At 43.4% G+C, this 11657-nt stretch overlaps 2 protein-coding genes across 3 annotated transcripts in view; both read right to left on the bottom strand.

Moving 5' to 3' along the window:
- Nucleotides 1–707: 707 nt before the first annotated feature.
- On the bottom strand, nucleotides 708–6210 carry LOC123509169 (putative tripartite motif-containing protein 64B). 2 transcript variants are annotated; one of them, XM_045263358.1, is made up of 5 exons: nucleotides 6058–6210; nucleotides 5260–5409; nucleotides 4325–5050; nucleotides 2154–2341; nucleotides 708–846 (listed from the first exon to the last, which is right to left on the bottom strand). In XM_045263358.1, exons 2-4 carry the CDS (start codon nucleotides 5260–5262, stop codon nucleotides 2156–2158), a joined length of 915 nt encoding a protein of 304 aa, XP_045119293.1. In that variant the 5' UTR covers nucleotides 5263–5409; nucleotides 6058–6210; the 3' UTR covers nucleotides 708–846; nucleotides 2154–2155. The 2 variants fall into 2 exon arrangements, with proteins under 2 accessions (XP_045119293.1, XP_045119302.1); XM_045263367.1 differs by having other exon boundaries at nucleotides 4421–5050; nucleotides 6058–6208.
- Nucleotides 6211–8997: 2787 nt separating this feature from the next.
- The window catches only part of LOC123508383 (collagen alpha-1(XVIII) chain-like), a 6843-nt gene continuing 4183 nt past the window's right edge, over nucleotides 8998–11657 (bottom strand). Inside the window, exon 2 of the mRNA XM_045262087.1 lies at nucleotides 8998–9341. Coding sequence (XP_045118022.1) covers nucleotides 8998–9341 — 344 coding nt within the window. The remainder of the gene's footprint in view (nucleotides 9342–11657) is intronic.

Raw genomic sequence — 11657 nt, 5'->3', positions numbered from 1 at the left:
TTACTCTGAATCACATGTCCCAAATACTTGTACCTCTTTGTCCCATCAAAGTCATCACCACCCACTGAAATGTTTTGAGCTACATTTTTCCTGCCAGAGACCATGCACTCTGATTGAGACGTATTCATGCTGTACAGTAGTAGTAGTAGTAGTAGTAGTAGTAGTAGTAGTAGTGGTGGTGGTGGTGGTGGTGGTGGTGGTGGTGGTGGTGGTGGTGGTAGTAGTAGTAGTAGTAGTAGTAGTAGTAGTAGTAGTAGTAACAATAACAACAAAAATAATAATAATAATAATAATAATAATAATAATAATAATAATAATAATAATAATAATAATAATAATAATTAATAATAATAATAATAATAATAATAATAATAATAATAATAATAATAATAATAATAATAATAATAATAATAATAATAATAATAATAATAATAATAATAATAATAATAATAATAATAATAATAATAATAATAATAATAATAATAATAATAATAATAATAATAATAATAATCATGAAAATAAGAATAAAAATTATAATAAAATTACCATTATTATTGTTAATAATAGTACTACTACTACTACTACTACTACTACTACTAGTAGTAGTAGGAGTTGTAATTGTGGTAATATTAGAAGGTGTACTATATGAACGTGAGGTGAGGCGACCCACCTGCAGGGTGAGGGCGTGGGGGCGGGGCGTGGCCTGCAGGAGTGGAGGTGCAGGCGGCCGTGTTCCAGGCTGATTCTGGCGTGCCGAGTTTGTCCCTCCACGTCCTGGACGGCCAAGACACGGCCGGCCTCCACCAGGCCCCTGGCACGCTGCGTCAGCCTCAGCAGCTCCTCCGCCTGCAGGGAGACAAAAAGTTGCAGCAGCAGCAGCAGCAGTAGTAGTAGTAGTAGTAGTAGTAGTAGTAGTAGTAGTAGTAGTAGTAGTAGTAGTAGTAGTACAGCACGGTTCAGTAGGTGGGTGGTACAATAGTAATCCTGAGTGAGGCAAGCGGCAAACAGTGGATAGTACATTCTCACTTTGTTTCTCTGACAGTGTTGATTAAGCCTAAGGTAAAGGCGGATTGACACGTGCCGATTTGCGACTGAAATTTTTGGTACGTACAATTTCCCTCCCATCCCTTCTAGCTGGAAAGTGTCACACGTAGCGCCTGGAAAGTATCGACTATTATAGTTGGCGCCTTGGCAAGAAGTTAATCTCAACGAACAGGTACCCGCCAAGATGTCTTCCTTCAGTGACGATGCTGAGGCGGGGTTGCTCTTCTTTGGCGTACCGGAAGAGTCAACAGAAGAGAAAATTCCTGTGGATACGTCCCTGGCTAAGTAGAAGGAAAGAAAGGAGTGTCTCCCACACTCTGTATTAGCCTACATTTCTCATAAGCAAATTGTTAATCTCAAGAAGACTGTGCACAATTGAGATCAAATTAAATCCTGCCAAGTGTTCACTCCTCACCTCAACAACACCCTGCATTGAGGGAAACACTTCTTGGAGAGTGGCAGTTATTTCCACATTTTCAAAGCTTACCCCGTGACGTCACCACGTAAAGAAAGTCGCAAATCGACTAACAAGACTAATATGTTGATATTGTTTTGCGACTGCTTTCTCCAGTCGCTAGGCACAGATTTTGAGTCGGAATTCTACGTACGTAAAATTTCAGCAGCAAATTGGTACGTGTGCATCTATCTTAAGGCCGGAACTCCCAACCCCCCCCTCCCCATCCACTTACCCCACCCATCAACCCTATTTCTCTCTCTCTCTCTCTCTCTCTCTCTCTCTCTCTCTCTCTCTCTCTCTCTCTCTCTCTCTCTCTTAACATTAATGGTAATAATAATAATTATAATGATAAAGATGATGAGTATGATGATGATGATGATAAAATAATAATAATAATAATAATAATAATAATAATAATAATAATAATAATAATAATAATAATAATAATAATAATAATAATAATAATAATAATAATAATAATAATAATAATTATCATTTTTTATTATAACAAAACAATAGACATAATAGCAATAATGTAAACAAGAGAGAGAGAGAGAGAGAGAGAGAGAGAGAGAGAGAGAGAGAGAGAGAGAGAGAGAGAGAGAGAGAGAGCTCTGATTCTCGCTGGGCAGGATAGATCATAGCCACTCACCGTCAGACTCGGTTCCAGCAGGGCCGCCAGCCTGTCCGCGATGGAGGAGGCTGCGGCAGGTGACTCGAGAGGCTGGAGTCACCTGCAGCAGCAGCAGCAGCAGCAGCAGTAGAGCCTGCTGGCTCAATGGCCGTCTGTGTGGCCTGCAGGGTGGCGGCCTGCAGGGCTGAACGGGATGACTTTGCAACCTGAAAAACCCATGGCAATCTATGTTTTCAAGGTCGCCTACTGGTCACCCAGACAGTTTTCCCCATTACGGAGCGAGCTCAGATCTCAAAGACCAATCTTCGGTAGAACTGAGGCCACACTACACTCCACACACCGAGACAGCGAAGTCACAACCTTTTGAATTATATCTCGTACCAGCTTACAGCTAGGTGAATACTGAACAGGGTTACACATTAAAAAGATCGCATATTTGTCTCACCGCACTCGGGACTCGAACCCAGGTCTTTTCTGTTGTGAGCCGTGTGTGTGTGTGTGTGTGTGTGTGTGTTTCACTATTTGATCTGCCGCAGTCTCTGACGGAACGAGCTCAGAGCTCATTATTTCCGATCTTCTGATAGGCCTGAGACCAGGCACACACTACACACCGGGACAACAAGGTCACAACTCCTTGATTTACATCCCGTACCTACTCACTGCTAGGTGAACAGTGAACAGTGAACAGGGGCTACACGTGAAAAGAGACACACCCAAATATCTCCACTCGGCCGGGGAATCGAACCCCGGTCCTCTGGCTTGCGAACCCAGCGTTCTAGCCACTGTGCTACCGGGCATATTGTTGGTGTGTGTGTGTGTGTGTGTGTGTGTGTGTGTGTGTGTGTGTTCGGAAGTTCGTTGCAAGTTGCAATCGTGTTATTCTAAGTGAAGACTTATTCTTACTGCAGGTAATATATTATACGGTATTGTATTTTCTAATTTTAATTCATCTAAGATTAATTACACCACTTTTCAAAGATTGCTCATAATGTCACACAAATTCAATCAATGCCCTTAGAAATATTAAGCTCATCTCCGTAAATCCTTATCTCCGTAAATCCTTCATCAATGTTAACCACATACAATAAAACCACAAACATTAGGTGCCAATTTCACAGCTGATGCATCTCAATATCAACTCAATGCTTGACTTCTATAAATGCCCATATAATGTATACACCACAATATATCATATGTAATTATCTCCTCAATATGATATATATTAATGCATCAACTGTGGGAATTGCACTACACATACATAAAATCTTAATATAACATCCTAATAAATACACATCCTATATTTGTTTCCTCCTTTCACTTAAATGACATAAACATTATCTTAGACTGCATTAACAACTATAGAGCTTTACTCACTAATACAAGAAAGAGTCTGTCCATGACTCAAATGTTTCTTCTCCTCCTCTCGGCCACTGCCTTCTGCTTTCTCCTCTCGTTTCTGCCAAGATTCTAGAGACCTCTTGCTGGTTTCTGCTTGTGTGTGTGTGTGTGTTTCACTGTTTAATCTGCTGCAGTCTCTGACGAGACAGCCAGACGTTACCCTACGGAACGAGCTCAGAACTCATTATTTCCGATCTTCGGATAGGCCTGAGACCAGGCACACACCACACACCGGGACAACAAGGTCACAACTCCTCGATTTACATCCCGTACCTACTCACTGCTAGGTGAACAGTGAACAGTGAACAGGGGCTACACGTGAAAGGAGACACACCCAAATATCTCCACCCGGCCGGGGAATTGAACCCCGGTCCTCTGGCTTGTGAAGCCAGCGCTCTAACCACTGAGCTACCGTGTGTGTGTGTGTGTGTGTGTGTGTGTGTGTGTGTGTGTGTGTGTGTGTGTGTGTGTGTGTGTGAGTTAATGGTTGGAAGTTAATTACAGTTTGCAATGATTAATAGAATACAACAATGTAATGTAACAATGTAGTTCATCATTCTGAAAGTCAACAAGTGTTTGGTGAGTGACTGTTATCTGTCAACATTGTTCAGAGTCAATACAGTACGTGTGCTGGACTACAAACAATGTATTGTAATTGAACCGTGCACCACGTACTATGTAGTGCAGGACCTATCGGTTAAGCCTTAAGGCGTGCTCAACACACAAAGTCAGTCAGTAAGAAGAGAAGAGTGACTGAGGTGCAAGCACACCTAATGTGAGGACACACTCACCCTGGTGACGGTGGTGACCACGTGGACGTCAGGAAACACTGCCGCCCTCTCCTCCTCCTCCTCCTCCTCCAGCAGATGGTCTGCATCCTCAATCACCTCGTAAGCTTCCTGTCGTGTTGATGGAGTGCGCAGCTCCTGCAGCATGGCGTGCAGCGCCTCCTCTCTCTGCCGCACCTTCTCCTGCCTGCCCTCCACGCGGGAGTCCTCGCGGCTTATCGCCTCCCGGGCACCCTTGCTCTGGTCCACCAGCGTCTGGAGGTCGTCCTCCAGCTGCTGCTGGCGGCCACACCACCCACCCAGGGTTGTCCGGTAGTCTGCCAGCTGGCTCTGCTCCTCCTGGCAGGAGCGGATGGCGGCCAGGACCTTTGCCTCTTGCTCCTGCAGCAGGGACCGTGTCCTCTTGCTGAGTCCCGCTGTGGCCCTTGGTGCAGGCTGTGTCACTGCTGCCGGAGCTGTCAGCTGCTTTTCTGGCTTGGGTGCCACACAGGCCAGTCCTGCACCTCTCATCTTCCTGATAAAGGCCTCTGTGATATAGGAGATAGGGAACTGGCCGGCCTCAGGCAGGGCGTGACTCACCCTGCACGTGGGGCACGTGACGGCACCCTGCTCCTTCAGTTCATTAATGCACGGCGTGCAAAGTGTATGCCCACACGGCAGGTTGCGTGGCCGCCTGTGGGTGTCGTCAAAGGTGTTGAGGCACACAGGGCAGTCCTCTACGTTGTCGTCCTGGAAGAAAGAGACAGCGGCGTGAGGGACACACTGTACACAACGCGACAGGCTGGCCACAGGACACAGCAGGACAGTGAGGGACACGCAGGTGTGGGAGTGTAACACTGCATGGGTGTGCACGATGGCTGCTGCAGGAGGAAGGAACACTGACTACCCGTGCCACTCCCCAACCCAACACTGACTGCCATGTCCACCCCAACACTCACCATAGCTCTGGCTGCTGCTGCTGCTGCTGCTGCTGGTGATGAAGCTCTTCCTTCAGAGTGGCGGTGGAGGTGGTGCTGGCTGCCTTGGTGTAACAGTGACAGAGTGAGAGTGGCCACAGCGCGATTCAAACTCCGCCTCCTTGTTCCTGCCTGGGTGGAGATGCGATTCACGTCCTCAAAAGTCAACCTGAGACAAAGTTACGGGAAGAAATAAGCACATGATAGATGTAATGGAAAATGAATCTTATAGCCCGCAGTTACTACACGCACTCTTCCACCTTCACTCCTTCGCAAACTGAAGCAAAACACAGCATATTATTTTGTATGGAGTGAAGCATCACATCCCTGTATTATGAAGAGTGAGGGACAGGAATGGCCAGCAGGAAGGCCACACAGACACAACTATGTTGTACAACACAGAACTCAGACCTGTGTGTGTGTGTGTGTGTGTGTGTGTGTGTGTGTGTGTGTGTGTGTGTGTGTAGAGCAGGAGGCATACGTGCCTGAGAGACGCGATGCATTGAGTGAGGGACAGGGAGAGAGAGGAGTGAGGGAGGGCTGGAGGCAGTGATGTCACCGTTATTTTCCCTCAGCTTATGTGTACATCCATTTATCTGTTTCTCTCTTGTTTTGTGGTTGGGGGATTAAGTGTTATTTTTCTCTTTATTGTGATTATTTATTCTTTTTTTTTTCATTGTGAATTTTCTTTAAGTTTTTCTTTTTTGTTGTGCATTGCAGTGTGAAATGATATGTTGTGTAATAGTGTTTCATGCTTTGTGTACATCTTCCCTCCCTCACCCTGGGCCCGGGGGTCAGCAGGAGTCTGTCTGTCAGGCTGGAACGATCAGTCCTGTTCTTGTCCTGCACGACACGCGCTGGTTGGACAAGATGGTCACTGGACACTAGACACTAGACACCAGCAGACTGCTCGCCACACGCCTGTCACATGTGTGTGTGTGTGTGTGTGTGTGTGTGTGTGTGTGTGTGTGTTAAAGGCCTGTACTGGTTATCAGGAGCGGAACAGCCACCACCACCACCACCACCACCAGCCGTCACCCTCTCACTGCGAGCTGAGAGTTCGTTCATTATTACTGATCTTCGGGTGAGACTGTACGTGGCACACCTCACTACCACACACCACACCACCACAAACTACACACTCACCACTCACACACACAAACACTACCACACACCACCACAAACACTCACCACACACCACCACACCAGACCACTCACCACACACACACACCACATACTAGACAGCCCATCCCGTGTTAAGTTTGTCACTGGTCACTGGTCAGTCAAAGCACAACTCTGTATATTTCAACTCATTACATGTACTACTATACTGTTCACACACACACACACACACACACACACACACACACACACACACACACACACACACACACGTTGATGAAATTATTATAACTACTACTACTACAACTACTACTACTACTACTACTACTACTACACACACTATACTACTACTACTACTACTACTAATTATAATAATAATAATAATAACAATAATATTGTTACGTTATCAACAAGCTGCACTGTTTGAAATCCAGAAGCCATTTCAGAGTACAGACTAGACTACTACTACTACTACTACTACTACTACTACTACTACTACTACTACTACTACTACTACAACTATTACTACCACCACCATCATGAATACCATAAAAACTACTACTACCTCTTTTACTACTACTACTACTACTACTACTACTACTACTACTACTAGTACTACTACTACTACTACTACTACTACTACTACACCACCACCACCACTACAACTATTACCACTATTACTACTACTGCTATTACTAATGCCATCATAAATACCACCACTATTACTACTACTAATACGACTATTACTACTACTACTGCTAATACTATTACTACTACTGCTACTACAACTACTACCACTACAACTACTACAACTTCTGCTAATACTTTTACTAAAATGATAATAATGATAACAATAATATTAACAATACTAATAATCACAATAATAATAATAATAATAATAATAATAATAATAATAACAACAACAATAATAATAATACTTCATAATTATTGTTGCATATATCTAAAGACATCGATCTATTCCTTCTATTAATAGTTTCCCCTTCAAAATTGTATGTCCCCTGTATCGGGACTTGAAGGGGACACTAAACTGAACTATTTAATTTCACTCCTTCAATGTCAGACTATGTTACCAAACGACTATTTTAACTATGAAGGAAGAGAGGTAGGATACTCAAAATTGGAGGAAGGTGGAGGAAAGTCGGTAGAGGTGGAGGGAAGTGGAGATAAATTGTGGAGGGAGATATGGAGGAAAGAAACACATGTCAATCCCTATAAACTACTACTACTACTACTACTACTACTACTACTACTACTACTACTATCACTCTCTACCTACCTCTCGTTCTCCCAATATTCTTACTTCTATTCCTTCAAATTATTCTTCATTACTTTCTACTACATCTTTGCATTATAACACCTCTTCTTCATCAACAGAACACAAGAGAAGAGAATCAAACATACCAAACACCTTTCTACTACTATTTCTTTACTTCCAAACCTTTCTACTTTTCTATTTTCCCCAACACCCTTATTTATACACCTTTAATAAACTCTTCATTACCTTCTACTACATCCTTGCATTATACCACCCTCCTCTTTAACAAAACACAAACTAAAATTAACAAAACACAAAACACGTCAAACTGTCTACAACGCCTGCCTACTACAACTACATTCACCCTCTCGCACCTTCCTCTCCTTCCCAACCTCCTCATTTCTACACCTCTAGTCAACTCAAGCCAGGGCGGTGAAGGAAGGCACTCACCACTCAGGGCTCGTCAGTACTTCCTTGCCATCGAAGCTGAATATTCTCGGTTTCTGCATGAAGCGACCGCCATCACCTGAGAATATCCCGCGCCAGGTGTTGAAGAGAACCTCCCCCTGTGCAGGTAAACAAAGGTACGCACAGGTAAGTGAAGTTAGAAGTGGTTATGGTAGTAAATACAGTGAAATCTAGGTAAATGAAGGTGAGTGTAGGTAAATGTAGGTATGCACAGGTAAGGCAGGATGAAAATTAGGTAAAACAGAAGTACATATAGGTAGAAATAGGTAAAACAGTAAACACATGTAAAAAATAGGTAAATACAGGTATATATAGGTAAAACACAGGTTAATATAGGTAAAACACAGGTATATATAGGTGAAATATAGGTAAAACGTAGGTAAAAATAGGTAAATACAGGTAAATATAGGTAAATAAAGGCAAAACATAGGTAAATACAGGTGTAGATAGGTAAAACACAAGTGAATATAAGCAAATACACTCACCAACACCCAGACGTATCTTTCTTGCGAATAATAAATAATAAATGATAAACAAAAGTGAAGATAATACATAAGGCTCCTCCTCCTCCTCCTCCTTCTTCTCTTCTTATTCCATTTATCATCACCATTTTTACCAGAGAGAGAGAGAGAGAGAGAGAGAGAGAGAGAGAGACGGCAGGTAAGAGCATCGAGAGAGAGAGAGAAACAGAGAGACAGAGAGACAAACACGAGAGAGAATTAGAGATAGCCAATCACTCCCACTCTACCTTAATATTGACGACAGGTAAGTTAGCATCGTCTCTCCTACAAACACCAAAGAGAGACAGAGAGAAACAGAGAGTTCACGAGAGAGAGATTAGAGATAGCCAACCACTACCTTAATATTGACGACAGGTGGATCCTGACGACAGGTAAGTTAGCGTCGCTCCTAACAATAGAGTCAAGGTTCTGGATCCTGGAGGTGAGGAAAGCCCTAAAGATTCCGCTCAGCCCCGCCCGCCGCGCCTCACGATAGCAGGTGTAGTCCACGCCCGTCACGCCCCTCATGTCTCCGGTGTACGGCTGGTTGAGGGCGGCCAGGCGTAGCTGTGGGCGTGTGGGAGTGATGAGTGTGGGAGGTATGAGGAATCTGTGGGCTTGTGGGCGTGAGTGTTTGAGGAATGAGGAATGTATGGGCGTGTGGGTGTGAGTGTGGGAGGAATGAGAAATGTATGGGCCTGTGGGCGTGAGTGTGGGAGGAATGTATGGGCGTGTGGGCGTGAGTGTGGAAGGAATGAGGAATGTATACGAGTTTTTCTATTCTATTTTTATATTTTTTCTCTATATTTTTGTTGGGATAGGAATATGATAGGTTTACATTTAGGAATGGGAATATAATGTGTATGTCCAGGAATATACATAATAGGAACAGATGGGAATATGGTAGGAATGCATAGGAATAAAGTAGGAATGCATAGAAATATATAGAAATGCATAGGAATGAAGGACTGCAATAGGAATACATTGGGATATACAGGAATGCATACGGATTAATAGGAATGTTAACACACACACACACACACACACACACACACACACACACACACACACACACACACACACACACACTTACCTTTGTTAACTCTTCCTTTACGCAGCCAAACAAACAAACAGACAAACAATAAACAAGTAAATAACACTGAGATATCTGAGGCAATAACAATCTATATACACTAACTACCCCCGTTGTCCTACATACTTCACGCCACACAAACACGCACACACACGAACACTCATTACACACACTTATCCATCAACTACCACTCATCTCTGCACACATCAGCCCAGTAGTGTGCTCGTTACACCAGGGAACGGTGCTAAGAACGGTAAATATTGATGAAACAAAATATAGGCGGTCTTCTCCACGATGCCTCAGGCCCCGGCAATCTACGCAAGCCTGCTGGTTACAATACTTTCGTTTCTCACTCTATTATTCGGTCTCTGTACGACGATTATTGTGTTTCTATAAATATTTCGTTGCCATTGAAGTGATTTCCGTGCCTCTGTTCGGTAAATATGTGGTGTTTTGTGCTGTGTTTGTGCTGTGATAGGGGCCAGCTGTGGGGCTCAAATTTATGCCTCGGCCATTAACCCCTTTTTCATTTCAAGCTGTAACCGAATCCCTATCATTTCAAAGAATCGCTTACGCTCTTTGAAGTATGTAACACTGCCACTGAATCAAATATGTGGCTTTATGATGGTGTTTAGTCCTGTTAAAGGTAGATATTTTAGTTTTTGTTTTCTTTTATTTACATTTGGTTTTGACGATATAGCTCCTTCTAGACTGTTCTGCAAGACAGCTCAGATTCTGTAAAGTGTGTTAGCATACTCGCAAATCAACATGGTTTGACTTCTCATTACTTTTAACGGTGACAGTGTTGATACGTGTTTGATTAATTGATTTAAATATATTCTATTATTAGTTAGGCTAGAGATGCTTTGATATTGTGGATATTGGTTAAAATATTTATCAAGTCATAAAATATCAGACATTCGGCCGTGGCTTCATTTTTTCTATTTTCCATTTTTGAAATGAGTTCCGTTACGAACGTAAAATCACCAACTGTCACCAGCCCAGGTGGACTTGAGTGAGAGGAGCTGGGAGGATGAAAGTCTAAGCGACGTGGATGAACTGAATGATAGATTTGTAGAAAATGTGAGGAATGCAGCAGTAAGCCAGATAGGGTATGCAAGAACAAGTGCCAGAAAGCATGCATGTAGGCCGTGGTGGAATAATGAGATCAGGGATGCTAGGAAGGAAAGAAACAGACTGAATAGGATGTGCAGACAGTTAAGAAAGAGGAGACATGAGAGTGAGGAAGCTGAAAGGAGTACCTGAATGCATGGGCAGCGTATGTGAGTCAGCAGCGAATGACGAAGCGAAAGATAATGAATGCTAAAGTTACAAGTGAGAGAAGTGTGATTCAGGCCCTTAGAGAGAAAGGTATGGAAGGTGGGCGAGAATGGTACAGATTCCTGAGGGGTGAGGGGATGCCTGACAGTGAGAATGTGGAGAGCCTGAAGGTGAATGGGGCAGTGGTGACTGATAAGGAAGAGAAGGGCAATGAAAGAGTTTTGGGAAGAGATTGGAGGTGTAGGTGAGGTCTTTGATGTGGATGAAGGATGTGTGTCACTGGAGAGAAAGGATGCAGATGAGTTGAATGAAAGGATCAGCAGGGAGGAGGTGGAGAAATGTGTGAGGAAGCAGAAGAATGGGAAGGCAGCAGGGCCGGATGAGATACCGTATGAAATGTACAAAAATGGAGAAGTAGTGATTGATAGGATGACTGAGTTGTTCAACCAGGTGTGGGAGGAGGAGAGAGTGCCGAGAATGTGGAATGAATGCAGGGTGACCTTGTTGCATAAGGGAGGATATAAGAGTAAGAATGAGTTGAGGAACTACAGGCCGATTGCGTTAGTTAACACAGTAGGCAAAGTGTTCAGTGCGGTGTTGAACGAGAGATTGTGCAAATGGATTGAGAGAGTTGGAGTGT

Source organism: Portunus trituberculatus, chromosome 3 (genome assembly GCF_017591435.1).
Source record: "Portunus trituberculatus isolate SZX2019 chromosome 3, ASM1759143v1, whole genome shotgun sequence".
Taxonomy (NCBI): Eukaryota; Metazoa; Arthropoda; class Malacostraca; order Decapoda; family Portunidae; genus Portunus; species Portunus trituberculatus.
The sequence above is the reverse complement of the archived record's forward strand: the minus strand, read 5'-3'. Positions and strand labels throughout refer to the sequence as shown.